Source organism: Oryx dammah, unplaced genomic scaffold (genome assembly GCF_014754425.2).
Source record: "Oryx dammah isolate SB20612 unplaced genomic scaffold, SCBI_Odam_1.1 HiC_scaffold_16, whole genome shotgun sequence".
NCBI classification, from domain to species: Eukaryota; Metazoa; Chordata; class Mammalia; order Artiodactyla; family Bovidae; genus Oryx; species Oryx dammah.
The window spans coordinates 41,988,261-42,006,659 of record NW_024070200.1 but is presented as its reverse complement, the minus strand read 5'-3'; the positions used below and the strand labels follow the sequence as shown (position 1 = coordinate 42,006,659).

The following is an 18,399-nucleotide window of genomic DNA, read 5'->3' as shown; positions in this document are numbered from 1 at the left end:
GGCACACTGCTTTCAGTCATTTCAGAGTCAGTCGTGTGTGAGCAGCAACTTCCTTCTTTGCAAGCAAGCTCTCCACCGCAAAAAAGCACATAAAACCAATGAGGACCTATTTCTGACACTGAGCACTGGCAGATCACCATAAAGACATTCCGGACGGCACAGTCTGCTTCCTAACTGAAGAGCAGAAAAGAGAGCTTGCCTGTGGGAACAACACTGGATCTGTGGGTTTGCCCTGGAGGGGTTAGTTTTCTGCACCCATTTCAGCCGCCACCCCTGACACTGCCTCAAAAGCCAGGAGCGGTACACATCGGCTGATCCTATGCACCAAACTTCCCCTTTCTCCTTCCATGTTTGAGTGCTTCTGTTCCTTTCCAGATTCATTCAAAGAGAACTAACGTTGAGTACCATCCATTATCAAGAACAAGCTGGGCTCCCACTGACGTGCAACTTTTTTTCCCCATGCCTCAGGATAGGGGATTGTTGGCATGTATGCTTCACTTGTGGAGGATGGATGGAGATGCCGAACAGATTCTGCCTCCTACTCGGGTCTTGTAATCAGAGGATCTTGACCACATCTGACCCCATAACAGAATTTTTCCAGCACTGAAACTGTTTAGAGAAACAAAGAACCTTGATCAGAGGATAACAGCAAAACAACACATAGCACAGTTTAGCGACTGCCCACTCATGCTGCCCTTCAGTCCCCCTAATTAAGCACATGAGAATCTACAGCAGTAGAAAGGTTGAGGCAGGTCTTGCCTGGGGGTCCAGTGGTTAAGACTCTGTGCCTCCATTGCAGAGGGGGTGGGTTTGATCCTGAGTCAGGGAACTAAGATCCCACATACTGTAGAGCCAAAAAATAAAAAGCCCTATACACATTAAAAAAAAAAAAATGTATTACAGGGAAAAAAAAAAAAAGAAGACGATTGCAGCAAAGACATGAAATTTTTTTTTTTTAATCCTACACATTTTTTTCAGAAAAGAAACCTGGGTGGGGATGGTCTCTTTTAACTGGAATTAAGGATCAGAATTTCTAGGGGAGGAGCTTTAAAAATATTCAGACTTCCTAGGATAGGAATTCTGCATTCTGTGAAACATGTGGCCTGAGAATTTCTCTATGAAAAAAAGAATGCTTTGCTGAATCTTTTGGGGATCACTAATCGCTCAGTCGTGTCCAGCTCTTTGTGACCCCATAGACTGTAGCCTACCAGGCTCCTCCATCTGTGGGATTTTCCAGGCAAGAGTACTGGAGTGGGTTGCCATTTCCTTCTCCAGAGGATCTTCCCTACCCAGGGGTTGAACCCTGGTCTCCCTCATTGTAAGCAGACGCTTTACCGTCTAAGCCACCAGGGTAGCCTACATTATATGGCCTGTTCTTAGAGAATTATCATGCCAGCCTGCACTGTAGAGTCTCTAATATTTTTTTTAAATGGTAGACATTTTCAGAGCTTGTATTTTATCCAATGTTCTTAATTTTCTTAGACCTTGGAAACTTTTCTAACACAATATCTATTAATATGTGACAAAATCAGTGCTTGAAGAAGTTTTCCTGGGAGAATGCTGATGCAGACCACAAAGGGCAAAAGAGTGTGACCGAACGTTAACTAGGATTGTAGCAATGCAGTCTAGGATGTTGTGTTGGGAAGAATTTTGAGGGCCAGTCTGGCCACTTTTGCTAATGATCTCTGCTCTGGGTAGAGAAGGGGGTGAAGCTGGCTAGCAGCCCTGAGCTAGGACACCTTTCATTTTATTTTCTTTGAAAGAATCTTCTGGGCTTCCTGGTGGCTCAGTGGTAAAGAACCTGCCTGCCAATGCAGGAGACATAGGTTCGATTCCTGGGTGGGGGAGATGCACAGGAGAGTGAAGTGGCAACCCATTCCAGTATTCTTGCCTGGAAAATCCCATGGACATAGGAGCCTGACAGGCTACAGTTCATGGGGTCCCAAAAGAGGTGGTCGCTTAGCAATTAAACAACAAGAACCTAGGTTTAACTGGTCATGATCCTCCTCCAGCAAGAATCCAGATCCAATATGGTAAGTCCTGGGTCCTGACCTCCTCTGGTTTGCTCAGGTTCACAGGGTGTTCCCTAACGGGCTAGCCTCCCAGGAAGGGACCATTCAGAAGGGCAACGAGGTTCTCTCCATCAACGGCAAGTCTCTCAAAGGAGCCACGCACAATGATGCCCTGGCTATCCTCCGCCAAGCTCGGGAGCCCAGGCAAGCTGTGATCGTCACCAGGAGGCCGACTCTGGAGGCCACGACTGACCTCAACTCCTCCACTGATTCCTCAGGCTCAGCTTCTGTGGCCAGTGACGTCTCCATAGAATCCGGTAAGTTCTCCTTGCCTGGTAGAAGCCTTGTGGGCCACATCACTTTTGGATGTGTGAGGCCAGTGCTGGCAGGGCCATTAAGTCATTCCTGGTCCTCAGAACACTTAGCCAGCCGGGCGATGCACACATGGGTGAGTCCGCACATGCGCACAAGTTCCCTGGCAGCATCAGCCAGGCTCACCTGATACCCAGAAGGAGAGCATCCCTAACAAACCTCTGTGTTTTCTCAGCAGCAGAGGCCACAGTCTGCACGGTGACCCTGGAAAAGACCTCTGCGGGACTGGGCTTCAGCCTGGAAGGAGGGAAGGGCTCCCTACATGGGGACAAGCCTCTGACAGTTAACAGGATCTTCAAAGGTGTGATGTGGGTCCCCCTTTCGGCTTCAGCTCTAGTTGTGGGTGTTGGACCAGGCACCCCACAGGCTTCTGAGGGCCCTACAGGGCTTATCGGTTTCCCACAACCCCAGGCCCTTTTGAGAGGCAGGCAGACCTCTTACTAACTTAACTTTGCTTTTTCTCCCTGTTCTCCTTGCCTCAGACATCCCCGTAATCCCTCTATTTTGCTGGGTCCTTGTAAGTGACCCAGCCTGCTCTGGCTTCAGCCTGGCAGGGATGGGACCAAGGTTAAGTACGTGAGGCCCTGAGTGCCATTTTTTTAATTTTTAAAAATTATTTATTATTTATTTATTTTGGCTATGCTGAGTGTTTATTACTCCTCATGGGCTTTCTCTAGTTGCAGAGAGCAGGGGCTACTCTCTAGTTGCGATGTGCAGGCATCTCATTGCGGTGGCTTCTCTCATTGCAGAGCTGGGGCTCTAGAGCAGTCAGGCTTAGTAGTTGTGGTGCACAGGCTTAATTGCCCCTTGGTATATGGAATCTTCCTGAACCAAGGATCGAACCCACGTCTCCTGCGTTAGCAAGCAGATTCTTATCCACTGGTCCACCAGGGAAGTCCTGGGTGCAATATTGAAGGGGGTGCTGAAATATTCAGTAATCAAGATACAGACTGTTTCAATGCAATATTTTTTAAAATCGAAATTAATTTTAAAAGCCCACAGTGAACAAAACACAGAGTCTGACTTTCCAGCCTCACTCACCTCATTCTAATCCTGGACCTGTCAGCTCCTACTGTTATTCAAAATGTTGAGATTTTGTTCATCATGGACTGGGGAGCAAGCCAACCCTAGTTTGAGGTTACTTGGGTTTTCCTGGGAAGATAATGAATGGGCTGCAGCTGTCACATACAATCACCCCTGATTCTTTACTGATTCTCAAGCTGGACCCCCTGAGTCCCAGAGCCAGGAGTTGTAGACAAGGGGTCACATGGTCTGGGATCTGGCCCAGTTCTGCTTCCTTTTTAAAAATTTTTGGCTATGCTGGGTCTTCATTGCATATGCCTGCTTTTCTCTAGTTGCAAGTGCACGGGCTTCTCATTAGAGTGGTGTCTCGTTGCAGAGCAGAGGCTCCAGAACACGAAGGCTTCAATAGTAGCAGCATGTGAGGCTCCCAAGCTCTAAAGCACAGGCTCAGTAGTTGTGGTGTATGGGCTTAGCTGCTCCACAGTATGTGGGATCTTCCTGGATCAGGGATCGAACCCATATCTCCTGCATTGACAGGTAGATTCTTTACCAGGGAAGCCCTCCAGCTCTGCTTCTAACTGCCAAGTGACTATTGTCTTCTGGGCCTGAGGCTCCTGATCTATAAGAAGAGCTGTGGGTGTGTGACTTCGGGCTGTTAGTGTTGAGACTCAAAGGCCCTCCTAGCTCTGTTCCCTGTGCCCCAGGGAGCCCCCACTGCAGACTGGTTTTGTTTCTGGGAGGTCTGCTACAACTGCTGAACCACAGGGGGAGGACTGAGGCTCACATGGGAGCTTCCAAAGGATTCTGTGTTTACTCCAACTCTGGAAAAGCTATATATACATAATATATATATAAATAGAATTGCTTTTTTTTATCCTTAACCAAAACTTCACCTTATGTATTTATGGCTGCATCAGGTCTCAGTTATGGCACATGGGCCATAACTCTAGCTGTGTCATACGGGCTTAGTTGCCCCGAGGCCTGTGGGATCTTAGGTCCCTAACCTCATTCCCTGCATTGGAAGGTGAATTCTTAATCTCTGGACCACCCAGGAAGTCCTCAATTCTGGGAAAGATATTTTTAACTTTTTAATTTTTGACTGCATTGCACAGCGTATGTGTGTGTGTGCTCAGTTGTGTCTGACTCTTGCGACCCCATGGACTATAGCCTGCCAGGTTCCTTTGTCCATGGAATTTCCCAGGTAAGAAGATTGGAGTGGGTTGCTATTTCCTTGCAGAATCTTAATTACCAATCAGGGATCGAACCCACACCCCTTGCAGTGGAAGCTTGAAGTCTTAACCGCTGGACCACCAGGGAATTCCCAATATTTTTAACTTTTGAAAGTTGATTTGAGATGAGCATAGGTCTCCAAGTCACTGGACCTGGTTGGATTCTAGTCTTAGTTCTGCCACCAATGGCAGCACGACCTTAGGCAAGTCACTTCACCATCTTGGTCCCATTTGCTTACACGGGGATGAGTCTACCAGCTGCAGTGTAATGTGTGACCAAGGGACTTAGACTCTAGAGCCACAAAATCTAGTTCAAACCTAGACCCACCACGCAGCAGCTTCAAAGCTCAGGTGAGTTTCTTGGGTCCTTGGTTTCCTCCCACATGAAAAGGGAACAGTAACAGAGCTACTAGAGTCCTAGGACTCTTGCCATAAATGCCGAGTGTTAACACCAAGCCTGTGATATATAACTGCCCAGTATATTTTAGCTTTTTTTTTTTTTTGAGAAATGTCTGTCTGGATGCTTGGTCTGTTTTATTTATTTATTGGCCACACTGCACTACATGCAGGATCTTAGTTCCCTGACCAAGGACTGAACCTGTGCCCCCTGCACTGGAAGGTGAAGTCTTAACCACTGGACCACCAGAGAAGTCCTGGGATGCCTCACTTTAGATGGACCACTGAGCTCCAGGGGGATGGGCTCCAGTTCCCTTCTGAGCTGTCCTGGCTCCTCAAGAGACCAAGGGTAGGTGGTGACTACTTGTTCTCTTGTCACCCAAGGCACCCACTCTCTCCTGTCTCATCCCAGGGGTGGCCTCAGAACAGAGTGACACAGTCCAGCCGGGAGATGAAATCTTACACCTGGCCGGCACCACCATGCAGGGCCTCACGCGGTTTGAAGCCTGGAACATCATCAAGGCATTGCCTGATGGACCTGTGACGATCGTCCTCAGGAGGAAAAGCCTGCAGTCCAAGAGGACCCCAGCTGCTGGAGATCCCTAGGCCCAGCACCAGTGCGGACGCCAGAGCCTACCACATGCAGGTCCCCGAAATGCTAATTCTCAGGGTCACGGCTAACCCCACCCAATGGCGGAATGCACAGGTGTGCTTCCCAGTGGCTGCTTGCCCAGGTCTGGACGTTCTGGGACCCCACCCAGTAAGAGGGTGGCCCCAGAAGTTAGGGCACAGTCACAGTGGGGTGGCTGATACAAATGACAGACTGCATCTAGAGAGCTTAGTGATAATACTGTGGTGCTGTAAATAAAATGGATATATGGTTGGATATGAAATCCATGGCTTGCTCTGCAGGTTTTCTAAGTAAGGCCTGTCTCTGGGTGACGATCCACCCCAACCTTTGTTTTTCTCATGAGTCTGCAATGCTGGCCTGCTTGGAGGGGGTTCCCTTCATCCTGCTCCACTTGACATCAGCTGGCACCAACTCACAGGCTGGAGGCTAGAACCACTGGAAGGGTTGGTCACTCACACATGGGTCACTGAGGTTGGCTGCTGGCTAGGAACTCAGCTGGAGCCATTGGCCTGGACACTTGGTGGCCACATAGGTGGCCTCTCCCTATGGCCAAGGCTTCCTCACAATATATGACTGGGTGTCCCCTGAGAGTGTGAGAGCCAGGTAGGAGCTTCATCCTTGATATGACCTCTTCTCCAAAGTTGAAGAGCATCACTTCTCTTATGCTCCATCAGTCAGAGCTGGCCCAGACCTGCTCAGCTTTAAGGGGAGGGAAAAGGCAGCTTGGGCTATTTTTGGAAAATACGGTCTATCACATGGCACATTTGCAAAACTCTTTTTGGTTGGGGTTGGAGAAGTGCTCCTAGCCGGGGTGGTAGCCAGTGACAGAGCAAATAAACAGACAAGTGAAACTCCATGTGTGCTCAGTTGTGCCAACAGAATAGACCAGCCTGAGTCTGAGAGGGTGAAATATACATGGCTGCCATTTACCTCCCATGTGCCAAGCACCATGTTGGTGTTAAGTGGACACTGTCTTCAGTAATCACAGTAATGTCTACAGAGCATGACAACATCCTGTTATATAGATGAGAACACTGAGACCCAAAGACAGTAAGAAACTTGTCCAACTGGTAAATGATACAAAGAGTGAGTCCTTTCTTCTGTGATTTGGTAGAGACCAATAGGCCAAGATGAGGCTTCCCCGATGGTTCAGCAGGTAAAGAATCTTCCTGCCATACAGGAGACACAAGAGACTTGGGTTTGATTCCTAGTTTGATTCCCTGCAGGAGGGCATGGCAACCCACTCCAGTATTCTTGCCTAGAGAATGCCATGGACAGAGGAGCCTGGCAGGCCACAGTCCGTGGGTTCACAAAGAGTCAGACATAACTGAGCAACCAAGCACGTGCACAACAGGCCAAGATGCTTTTAAATGCAGACAGAACATTGTAAGGAAACTACCTCTGTGTGCCTGATCAAAGGGATATTTGGTTTGGTCATTACTTAGTGCCTGATTGTTGAGCTCAGGGCAAGGAAATTAATTAGCAACACCTAGTATCCCCTGACCAGGGCTTCTCTGGTGGCTCAGCAGTAAAGAATCTGCCTGCCAATGCAAGAGACATGGGTTTGATCTCTGGGTCGGGAAGCTCCCCTGGAGAAGGAAATGGCAACCCACTCCAGTATTCTTGCCTGGGAAATCCCATGGACTTGGTAACAGCAGTATGGCCCTACAGGGCTTGGAGGCCAGAAGACTCCTGCTCCACCTTCCATAACCAAAGATAAGAAAAGACAAATGCCCAAGGGAGGGAAGGTTCTCCTCAAATCCCACTCGTAGGCTTGCTCCATCCAGAATCAATTCCAGAATGCTTCCAGGGCCAGATTTAAACTGTCTGGTTTCCCTGGGGCACATGAAATTTAACTCATGCAGGGGAAAAAGAAAAAAAATGATTTGAACAAAAGAGACAACAAAAGGAATACTGAAAGTGTTTTTCCTTAAGGCTCATCTCATTTTTTAAACATCAAGTTGACGACTTTAAGGGGAAGGCTGGCACAGCACCATACATCCGGGGGTCTGTGGTACAGGACTGAGAGGTTAGATACAGCAAAGGAGCTAAGCCAGCTTTTGGGGGATCTCTGAGAGTGACTAGCAGAGGAAGGCTTTGGACCCTAGTGTGTACCACAGTGCCCAGGCAGGGGCCCCATCTGGTGGTCGGGGGCTCTTATGCACCTGCCGGAGAAGGTGTGCTTGGATGACAACAGCCCCACCCAAGTAGACGGAGGAGCAGGGGACCCAGGGCTGCCCCTGGAGACAAACTTTCCATTGGTGTCTTCCAAAGGAGCCCATGGGCTCCCGGGCTCTCCAGGGGTGTCCCAACAACTGCCCTTCTGCACAAGCCACTGCGGTTCTCAGCCAACCAGCCAGGCTGTCAACCGAAGAATTTCTTCACTGCTTTCTCAAGGTTGGCGTAGAACCCAATCATGCTGAGAGGGAAGAAGGAGTCCACCACGCCCTGTGGGAGGTAACCACTGAGGTCAGTCTGGAAGAACGTGACCAGGCTGGTTTTGTTTGGCTCCCTGTGAAAACAAAAACAGGGCTGTTAGGTATCTAGAACTGAGGGACCCCAAGGAAGTGGTCCAAACCCAGGGATTTAGCTGGGTTCACTGCCCAGGGGTCCCCTCTGGACCTGCTTCTTTTCAGGATGGAAGTGGGTCCTCTCAAGCATGCTTCCCTGGCCCCACATGGATGGCAAGCAAGGATGTGCCCCCATTTCCATCACAGCAAGGTCGTTCATTCCCTGTGCCTGATTCACTCGGGAAAGTCTTCCAGAGAACTTACTCCAGTGCCAGGTCCTGGGAGAAAGAGAAATGATGCTGCCCTCCGATCACTGAGGGCAGTGATTCTGCGAGAGGTCTGGAAACTCCTGGGGGTTCCTGACACCCTTTCAAGGGCTTTTCAAGGTCAAGGCTATTTTCCTCCCAGCACTAAGATGTGATTTGCCTTTTCACTCCCATTCTCTCAGCCTGTATTTTATTCTCACAAATTTTTCCCATGGCCAGCATAACAAAGGCATGGCTTTTGTGGAGACCAAGCATTTTTGTTTGTTTATTTATTTTTAATTTTTGGAGGCCATGCCTCATAGCATGTGGGATCTTACTTTCCCAGCCTGGGATCAAACCTGCATCCCCTGTATTGGAAGTACGGAGTCTTAGCCATTGGACCACTAGGGAGGTCCCTGAGCATTTTATTTGAATGGAGCTGTTAACCGCTTTGCTGCTGTTGGGCGGGGGGCAGTTTCCAAAGGCTCTTTGATGTGTGTATCACAACAGACTGAATGTAGAAGCAGATGTGAGCTTCTATTAAGCCTGACATTAATATTTCCTCAAATGTCAAACAAGACCACTCTCCACTATTTTTCTCTTTTGAAAAATAGTTATTTTTCTCTTTTGAAAAATAGTTATTTTTCACAACAATATTTATTTATCATGTAATTGCTGTTGTTGTTGTTCAGCTGATAAATCATGTCTGACTTTTTGCAACCCCTTGGACTGCAGCATGCCAGGCTTCCCTGTCCTTCACTGTCTCCTGGAGTTTGCTGAAATTCGTGTTGAGTTGGTGATACTATCTAACCATTTCATCCTCCACTGTCCCTTTCTCCTTTTGCCTTCCATCTTTCCCAGCATCAGGGTCTTTTCCAATGAGTCACTTCTAATGAATGTATCATTATTTTAAAATGTCCCAGGTTTAATGTCAAATATAGTAAATATTGATGGATATAATCCTCATGAACAAAACACTTTGATGCCCTGAATAATACTGAAGAGTGTAAATGAGGGCTTCCCTGGTAGCTCAGGGGTAAAGAATCCACCTGCCAATTCAGGAGATGTTGGTTTGATCCCTGGGTCGGGAAGATGTCCTGGAGAAGGAACTGGCAACCCACTCCAGTATTCTTGCCTGGGAAATCCCATGGACAGAGAAGCATGGCAGGCTACAGTCCATGGAATCACAAAAGAATTGGACACAACTGAGTGACTAAACAGCAACAATGGAGACTTAGACCAAAAATATGAGAACTAAGATCCTGCACGCTGCTCGGTATGGCAACAAAAATACCAAAAACCGGAACCTGGCCAGGACCTGTGAGAATACGGGGACAGGGCCATTTCTGAGCTCAGTTCTGGGCCTGACTCACGCTGTGCTCTCAGAATCACCCGTTAGGCCAGAGCATCTCAACCTCATTCCTCGCTGAGGGGACACAAGATGAGCACCAGTGGGGGGACTGAGGATGGTGATGGCTAAGCTCCTGGCTGCTCCCAGCTGGTGGAGCGCTCTCAGAACCCCAAGAAGACTGGGTGCCCAGACCCTACATGGCCAGCCTGTGACCCTGCACAGACTCCCCAGCCTCCCTGAGCCTCAGTTTCTTCATCTGCTACATGGGACCATGACATTTGCCTAGCTTGCCTACGAATAGAGGGAGAGTTCCCCACATCAGAAATAAGGACCATTCCCCACAATTCTGAAGGCAGGAGAAGTGGGCGGCAGAGGATGAGATGGTTAGATAGCATGACCAACTCAGTGGACGTGAGTTTGAGCAAACTCTGGAAGATGGTAAAGGATAGGGAAGCCTGGTGTGCTGCAATCCATGGGGTTGCAAAGAGTTGGACACGACTGAGTGACCAAACAATACCACCACCACAATTCTTTCCCACATGCCAACAGAACTTTGGCATATTACATCACTGATGTGTATCTGTGGGGCTCTGTAACAGCAAGGCCTACAGAGGTGTAAGGCATTTTAATTATTGGGAATCATCGTTAATGTTGCCATTGAGTAGAACATCCTCTGCCTTGGATAAAAAGGAGATCAAACCAGTCAATCCTAAGGGAAATCAACCCTGAATATTCACTAGAAGGACTGATGCTGAAGCTGAGGCTCCAATACTTTGGCCACGTCATGCAAAGAGCTGACTTACTAAAAGACCTGACGCTGAAACTGAAGGCAAAAGGAGAAGGGGAAGGCAGAGGATGAGATGGTTGGATGGTATCACCGACTCAACGGACCAGAGTTTGAACAAACTCTGGGAGATGGTGAGGCACAGAGCGGCCTGGCATGCTGCAGTCCCCGGGGTTGCAAAGAGTCGGACACGATTGATCAACTCAGCAACAACAACAGGAGATCTTCAGTGAAGCCAGTGAGGTCTGGGCATGTCATTCATTCCAGGAGGTTGTCCTTACCCTGGCAGAGGTTCACAGAAACAACCACAGGGATAGTTAAATCCTCTCACGTAACCTGGATTCGGGGGACAAGATGGATGCTCCACATTGGCAGCTGGAAGAGAGAGTAAAGGGTCAGGGAGCTACAACTTCCGGCAATCGGGCCACAGTGGCTGAAGGGCCTTACCAGGCACCCAGAGTGTATGCAGACCAGTCACCTGGAGCCTGAGCGTTCCCTACTGCCACCCCACTGTCCCTCACATACACATGTTCACACATATGTGTGCTCCCACAACTTCTGCACTCGCACATGCACACACACCCTCTCCAACCTGCAGAGTATTAGAGGAAAGAATAATTCAGGGTCTTCTCTGGTGGCCCAGTGGTAAAGAACCCACCTGCCAATGCAGGAGAGGTGGGTTCAATCCCTGGGTCGGGAAGATCCCATGGAGAAGGGCATGGCAACCCTCTCCAGTGTTCTTGCCTGGAGAATCCCATGGACAGAGGAGCCTGGCGGGCTACAGTTCAGGGGGTCACGAAGAGTTGGACATTACTGAGCATACACACATGCAGGGAACTAGATTCCAAATGCCATAACTAAGACCTAGCACAGCCAAATAAATACAATTTTTTTTTAAAGAACATTTCAGATGTCAGGCTTAAGGGTAGAAGGAAGACGGTCTCCCTCTCAAATCCCAGGCAACAGAGGTGTGGAAGTGCCACCACCTGCCCCCACATGGGATATTCAGGAGAGCAGCCAGACTGGTGCTTTCTGCAGGAGGAACCGTAAAAAGTGCAGAGGCAGGAACTCTGCTCCTGACTGAAAGTGGGGAAGCCGACAGCGCCACAGCCCTCTTGGGAATGTGCTCCACGGGTGCAGGGGATCAGCACACCCTGGGGTTCCCTTGAGCTAAATCACAGCCCACGTGTCTGGGGTATGAACGATGCACCTCAGCAAGAATGAAAACAGGTGCTGATGGAATCTGTGTCTTCAAAGTAAAATGACATGTGTGGACGCTCTCATCTCAGACCTCCCTGGCACAGAATCCCCCCAAACCTGACAAGGGGAAGGGAACACAGAAAAACAGGCCCAAGCTGTGCATGCCTCAGGGATTTCTAGCTGGTGGGCTTTCTTTGAGCAACTGGGTGGGTGTTGGGGAGACAGAGACCAGCAGCCCACTAACACCTCGAAGCAGGGCCACCATCACTCACCATTGGAACTGATGGTGCCGTCCTCGTATGTCCTGACCAGCACCAGGTCCACGAAGTCTCTGGGGGAAATAAGCTTCATGACGGCCGAGGGGGTAGTGGTTCTGCTGAAGAGCAGGGTCTGTCAGAGGAAAGAGGGGTCCAGCTCATCTGATGGCCTGGCATCTGCTCCCTGCCTTGACTCCACTCAGAGCTCACCCACCCCCACATCCGGTCCCAATAAACCAGGCTCTGGAAGATGGGATCAGCACTGACAGCAAGGTGGCATTGTGACCTAGAGGGTCTGGAATGAACTTCCCCAGATGGAGGTGCCAGGGGTTACGAGAACATACCCAGTTTGCAAAATCTTGGGTTGTGACCTGGGCAACAAGGGCAGCACAAATGATGCAACAAAGAGCCGGCCTGCAGCAACTAAGACTTGACTCAGGCAAAAATAAAAACAAATAAATATTTTTTAAAATAATTTTTAAAAGGACCATGACAGTTGTCACTGATGGAGCACATAATCAGAGTCTGTCTGGACAAAGTTCTCCGTTGTTCAGTCACCAAGTCTTGTCCGACTCTGCGACCCCATGGACTGCCACACGCCAGGCTTCCCTGTCCTTCACTATCTCCCGGGGTTTGTTCAAACTCACGTCCACTGAGTCTATGGACAATGCTCTCAGTGGTCCCTCACAACTGAGAAACTGGTTTCATTTACCCATTTGACCCTGGGAGGGAGCACCCCTAGAACTTCACCCAGTCTTAGAATATTCCACAAGTTCATTGCCCCACTTTACAAGTCAAGGACCCCTCAAGCCCATGCGTTATCCCATGGTTCCCCTACTCCAGCAGGACCTCGGCCCCTTCAGGGTCACATGATCAGGCCCCAGGATGGGACAGTCCCAGGGAGAGCCTATCCCATTATTCACTTAACATGTGTTAATCACTCAGTTGTGTCTGACTCTTTGTTACCCCATGGACTGTAGCCTGCCAGGCTCCTCTGTTCATGGGATTCTCCAGAATACTGGAGTGGGTAGCCATTCCCTTCTACAGAGGATCTTCCCAACCCAGGGATTGAAGCCAGGTCTCCTGTATTGTAGGCAGATTCTTTTCCATCTAAGTCATCAGGGAAGCCCATTCACTTAATATTTGGTAACTAAATGTGCTCACTTTTTAAAACTTAAACTTATTTTAAAAGGAAGCTATTTAACTGCTGGAAATGAAAAAGAAGGTATCATTTGGCATAAATAAAAGACAACTGCTACACACACACACACACACACACACACACACACACACACACACGAAATTCTTGGGTTCTGATTCTGAGCCTGAGGCCAGCTGTCTGTCTGTCATAATGGAGATTTGCAAGGTGTCAAAGGCACATCAGCCCCTGAGGCTTTCGCTTTGAGTTATCAGAGAGATTGAAGGCTTGAAATGGAGTGACCTCACTAGGGCTGACTGAAGTTCAGCTTTGACTGTTAAAGACCTATCACCTTGTACCCCACCCTTCATGAAACACTGACATAAACTCCTGTGATAATGAATTGAAATGTGAATTCTTGGTGAAGGTTAAGAACACTTGGTTTCTGCCGATCAAGTAGTAAAGAATTATGGCTTGAGGTTTCATAACACCTGCTATAGAAGCACCCAAGAGGGTACTAGGTCCACAGATGTCAAAATCAAGGCACCATTAAAAAAAAAAAAAAACTAGCAACATTTCCTCAAGGCAACTTTTTCATTTCTTTTGGCTATGTCTTTTTTTTTCCTCCTTAACTGCTATAATCAAAATGAGGTGGATTCTTAACACTATGGGACTTCCCAAGTGGCTCAGTCTGCCAACGCAAGAGACCCAGGTTGGACTCCTGGGTTGGGAAGGTTCCCTGGAAGAGGAAATGGCAACCCACTCCAGTATTCTTGCCTGGGAAATTTCATGGACAAAGGAGCCTGGCGGCTACAGTTCATGGGGTCGTAAAGAGACACAACCGAAGCAACTTAGCACACACACACATGCTTAACACTACAGAGGATCCCAGGGCAGGACCAACTAGATCTCTGCTGTCCAATATGGCAGCCACAAGTTCCACATGGCTATTTAATTTTCCACTGAATCATGAAAATTATACAAAATTAACTATTTCTTCAAACTAGACACCTTTCAAATGTCTGCGGCCACTTGGGGCCAGTGGCTACTGTATTGAACAGCACTGGTGTAAAATATTTTCATCACAGCAGAAAGTTCTACTGGGCAGCACTAGGCTAGATACCACATGTTTTATCAGCAGAGAAACTGGCATAAAGAATTTGCCCCCGGCACAGTCTCACAGCTGGCAGAGGATCCTGAGTCTTTGGCCAGGACTATTATCACGGTCTCATCAAGGGGCAATATTTCAAACTAGAGCTGATGCGTCCAATCCCGGCTGCTTCACCATTCTCAGAGCTCACATTCACTCTGCACTCCTGCCTTCATTAGCCACTGCAGGGTTCTCTCAGCTCTGTTTAGGGCAGCTCTACCTCTCTGGGTCTCACTGTTACATACCTATACCTGGGCTGAGGCTGGATTTAAGTGTTGAGCAGTGTGCAACCTATTTGCTGGGCGCTCCCCTTGCCTAAGGGCTTTCCAGGTGCCACAACGGTAAAGCATCCACCTACCAATGCAGGAGATGCAAGAGAGGCAGGTTCGATCCCTGAGTCGGGAAAAATTTCTTGAGAAGGAAATGGCAACCCACACCAGTATTCTTGCCTGGGAAATCCAATGGACTGAGGAGCCTGGGTGGCTACAGTTGCAAAGAGTCGGACAAGACTTAGCAACAAAACAACAACAACCCCTTGCCTAAAGGTGTCACTGACCCTTCACAGAGGGGACAGAATCAGCTACTGTCTCTAGATAATAGGGCTTGGAAAGACTTACATCAGTGAGGCTTTCAATAATTTCAAAATTGTTCACATTCTCATCCCACTGAGCTCGTAAAGTCCCAGCAAGTGGCTTCACGCAGTCCCACACCTGCTCTGGTGTCCCGTTCACAATGCCTTCTCCTTTGTACCTGTAGCACAAAGAGCAACGTGACCCCAAGGCGTCAACCAAACTTGTCTATCCTGGGATTACACAGAAGGACTAGAAGCCATGTGTGTCACTCTTCAAGACAGCCTTGCAGAGAAGGGGCTGACATCTACCGGCCCACCTCCCCATGGGCCTGCAGAAACGGATGGACGCTAAGCTTTCACAAGAATACAGTTTGAGGAAATGATTTAGTTAGATGCAGAAGCTTTTCCGGAGGGTGACTGGCAAGTTGATTCCAGGTGCTAGGATGGACTGCCGTCTCAAAGGAAGCAAACCCACAGAAACATCAGCAGAGGTGTGACACCCTGAGGAGCTCTGAGCAAGGCACACACTTACAGGTTCCCTGGAAACTCCACAGATGGCCTCCAGGAAACTGAAACTCCGTTCTGTCAAAAGGCACAGAATCGCACAATTTTAGAGCTAGAAGGGCTTTTGGGAGATAGAGCCCGATCCCCTGTTTTATGGAAGAAAAGCCAAGAGCCTCAAGAGATGCAAGTCTCCAAGGTGAGACCCAACTGATTCGTGACAGAGTGGAGACTAGTCCTGAACAAAACTGCCTCCAGGAGGATGCGATGGACAAAGGGATCTCATGTGGCTACTCGAAGAGCTTTAGAGCACTGGACATTTTCAAATCACTTTTAAAACCACCATGCCTCTTGTTTCCTCGGACAATTTAGGTCTGTTTGGTGCTTCCCGCTCCACCCTAACCATTTGCCAGCAGGTGACCTTGGCTAAGTCATTTCGTGAAAGGGACACATGCTCATCTCCTAGGGGTCATTGTGTGCACAACTGGCCCTATATTTTTTTAAGGAAACAACGCCCAGTGGAATCTCCTCTTCAGTCTAGCTCCAGGGGATAGAATGCAGAAAAACTCTCGGGAGAGGAGGAGCCTAGGGGCTTCTGAGACCCCAGCCCTAGGGAGCAAAGACCCCACGACCCCTTTCTGCCCCCGTTCCTCACTCACGCCTTCCCGGCAAATCTTCCAGCCTGACTTGTCTCGCCGGTACTGGAGCATCTTCTCCGCCACCGCCTCGCTCACCTGCGCGGCCGTCGCAGGGTCCATTGCGCCGAAAGATGCGCGAGGCCTGGGGGTCGCTGGCAGGGTGTGTGGTTGCGGCCCCGCACTTGGGTTTGGGAAGCCGGAAAACCAGGGCCTGGCGTGGAGCCTAGAGTCCCGCCCCAGCCCCGCCCCCAATCTAGGATTGGTTTAGACCGTCTGATAGGTCCCGCCCTACTCTGAGATTAGCAGGGCTGGAGACAGACGGGCCCGGCAGTGCACACTACGCGCTCAGCCTGGGCTGCTCCAGGGCGCCCCCGGCAAGGTCCAGCGGGATCCGCCTTTCGCCTGTCCCAGCTCAGGGAGGGGCTTGGGGGCGCCGGAACTTGGGAGGGCCAGTGGTGGAGAGCCAAGAGGGCGGGAACAGGTCTTGGACGACGTCGTAGGCTTGTGTAAGCATAGTGGACTTTTGTCTTGAGTGCGCAGAGGCTTTCTGGCGGGGTGGATGATGGTGAAATTTCCATCAGATATTCCTTTCTAGGGCGGCTGTTGTAGGGGTGGGAGAGGCAGTGTGCGCAGAGACGGGGGTGGGGTGGGGGCAGTTAGGAAGCTGCAGCGGTCATGGGAGAGATGGGGGTAGCCTAGAGCAGGGGGTGGTGGTGCAGGTGGAGAGAAGAGGACCCTCGGAAAGTGTTTAGAAAGCTAGAACATAGAGATCTCTGTGACAGATGGTGGAGACTGGAGGAGTAGACAGCTCATGACTCCCGCCTCCTGGCTTGAGCCGCTGGTAGCTTAACTGAGAGGGAGAGCAGAGACAGGGTTGAGGGGAGACATGGTGCGTTCAGTTCTGGTCTTATTCAGTAGGAGGTGCCTGAAAGACCTCTAAGGGACGTCTGGGAGGCACTGGGGTGAGCTGGCATCTGGGACAGAGCTGGGCTCAGCTAAGAGATCGCAGAGTTCTGGGCCTCTGGTGGCGTCCACCTTGAAAGGGTGAGTGGGATCACATCCCCTCAGCTCTGTTCCTCCTTCACAGCGCGCTTGTTGTCGTTTAATCGCTAAGTCGTATCCAACTCTTCTGCGACCCTATGGACTGTGGCCTGCCAGGCTCTTCTGTCCATCGGATTTCCCAGGCAAGAACACTGGAGTGGGTTGCCATTCCCTTCTCCAGGGAATCTTCTCCACCCAGGGATGGAACCCAAGTGCAGCTGCTGCTGCTGCGTGTGCTTAGTTGTGTTCGAGTCTGGCAGCCCAATAGACTATCAAATCCCATAGACTGCCTGCCGGACCCCTCTGTCTATGGGATTCTCCAGGCAAAAATACTGGAGTGTGTTGTCATTTCCTTCTCAAGGGGATCTTCCTGACCCAGGAATGGAACCTGGGTCTCCTTCTTTGCAGGCAGACTCTTTACTGACTGAGCTACGAGGGAATCCACTGAGCCACCCCTGGGGTCCCCTTTTCAGAGCTATAACCAACTAAATATTTGAAAAGATCAATACTGAAATCAGTTTTTATTTTCTGTTTTGGGTGCATATTGTTTCACCTCAAGTTTTTTTTTTTTTTTAATGGTGTAAAGAAAATGACAGCTGCTGCTGCTGCTGCTGCTAAGTCACTTCAGTCGTGTCCGACTCTGTGCGATGCCATAGACGGCAGACCAGGCTCTGTTGTCCCTGGGATTCTCTAGGCAAGAACACTGGAGTGGGTTGCCATTTCCTTCTCCAATGCATGAAAATGGAAAGTGAAAGTGAAGTCGCTTCAATCGTGTCCGACTCTGTGCGACCCCATAGACGGCAGCCCATCAGGCCCCTCCGTCCATGGGATTTTCCAGGCAAGAGTACTGGAGTAGGGTGCCGTTGCCTTCTTCAAAGAAAATGCCTACTTGAAACCATTTCATGGAAGATGTGATGGACTGCCAGGTGTTGACAGGCTGGATGTGGAATTAGAGAGTTCTAAACCTGGTTTCATGCACAATTCACTGTGTGCTTTTGAGCAAGTCACTTAGCCTGTTTTCTTATAGGTGAAGTGAGACCATGATAGATGTCGTCCCATGCCAGTGTGATGGCCAGGTGAAGTAATGCATGTGAATGTTCCTTGAAGCCATTAAAAAAAAAAAAGGCTTCCTTGGTGGTCCAGTGATTAGGACTTCGCCTTCCAATGCAGAGGGTGCCAGTTTGATCCCTGTTCAGGGAATTAAAATCCCACGTCTTAGGTCAAAAAACCCCAAAACATAAAGCAGAAACAGTATTGTAACATTCAATGAAGACTTTTAAAAATGATCCACATCAAATACATACATACATACATACATACATACATACATACATATATATATATATATAT

General features: G+C 49.2%; 2 protein-coding genes across 6 annotated transcripts in view; one reads left to right on the top strand and one right to left on the bottom strand.

Moving 5' to 3' along the window:
• Positions 1-5,925, top strand: part of IL16 (interleukin 16) — a 113,868-nt gene extending 107,943 nt beyond the window's left edge. For 3 of the 4 annotated variants that reach the window (XM_040257392.1, XM_040257394.1, XM_040257395.1), the window contains 3 exons: positions 2,071-2,329; positions 2,560-2,685; positions 5,445-5,925. In XM_040257392.1, the coding sequence (XP_040113326.1) occupies positions 2,071-2,329; positions 2,560-2,685; positions 5,445-5,638 (579 nt within the window). In that variant the 3' untranslated portion in view covers positions 5,639-5,925. The remainder of the gene's footprint in view (positions 1-2,070; positions 2,330-2,559; positions 2,686-5,444) is intronic. The other variant, XM_040257393.1, reaches the window with a different exon arrangement.
• A 1,659-nt stretch (positions 5,926-7,584) lies between these two features.
• STARD5 (StAR related lipid transfer domain containing 5) lies at positions 7,585-16,380 on the bottom strand. 2 transcript variants are annotated; one of them, XM_040257424.1, is made up of 6 exons: positions 16,105-16,380; positions 15,402-15,451; positions 14,916-15,048; positions 12,026-12,143; positions 10,835-10,928; positions 7,585-8,175 (listed from the first exon to the last, which is right to left on the bottom strand). In XM_040257424.1, exons 1-6 carry the CDS (start codon positions 16,126-16,128, stop codon positions 8,028-8,030), a joined length of 567 nt encoding a protein of 188 aa, XP_040113358.1. In that variant the 5' UTR covers positions 16,129-16,380; the 3' UTR covers positions 7,585-8,027. The 2 variants fall into 2 exon arrangements, with proteins under 2 accessions (XP_040113358.1, XP_040113357.1); XM_040257423.1 differs by having other exon boundaries at positions 16,030-16,247.
• Positions 16,381-18,399: the final 2,019 nt, after the last annotated feature.

What these genes read in the sequence shown, in the direction of transcription:
- STARD5 (XM_040257423.1), bottom strand. Translation starts at nt 16,128, where the DNA reads ATGGACCCTGCGACGGCCGCGCAGGTGAGCGAGGCGGTGGCGGAGAAG. An exon ending in GGAAGATTTGCCGGGAAGGC is followed by an intron (nt 15,452 to 16,029) that starts GTGAGTGAGGAA and finishes GCCTTTTGACAG; the next exon opens with AACGGAGTTTCAGTTTCCTG. An exon ending in GTGGAGTTTCCAGGGAACCT is followed by an intron (nt 15,049 to 15,401) that starts GTAAGTGTGTGC and finishes TTTGTGCTACAG; the next exon opens with GTACAAAGGAGAAGGCATTG.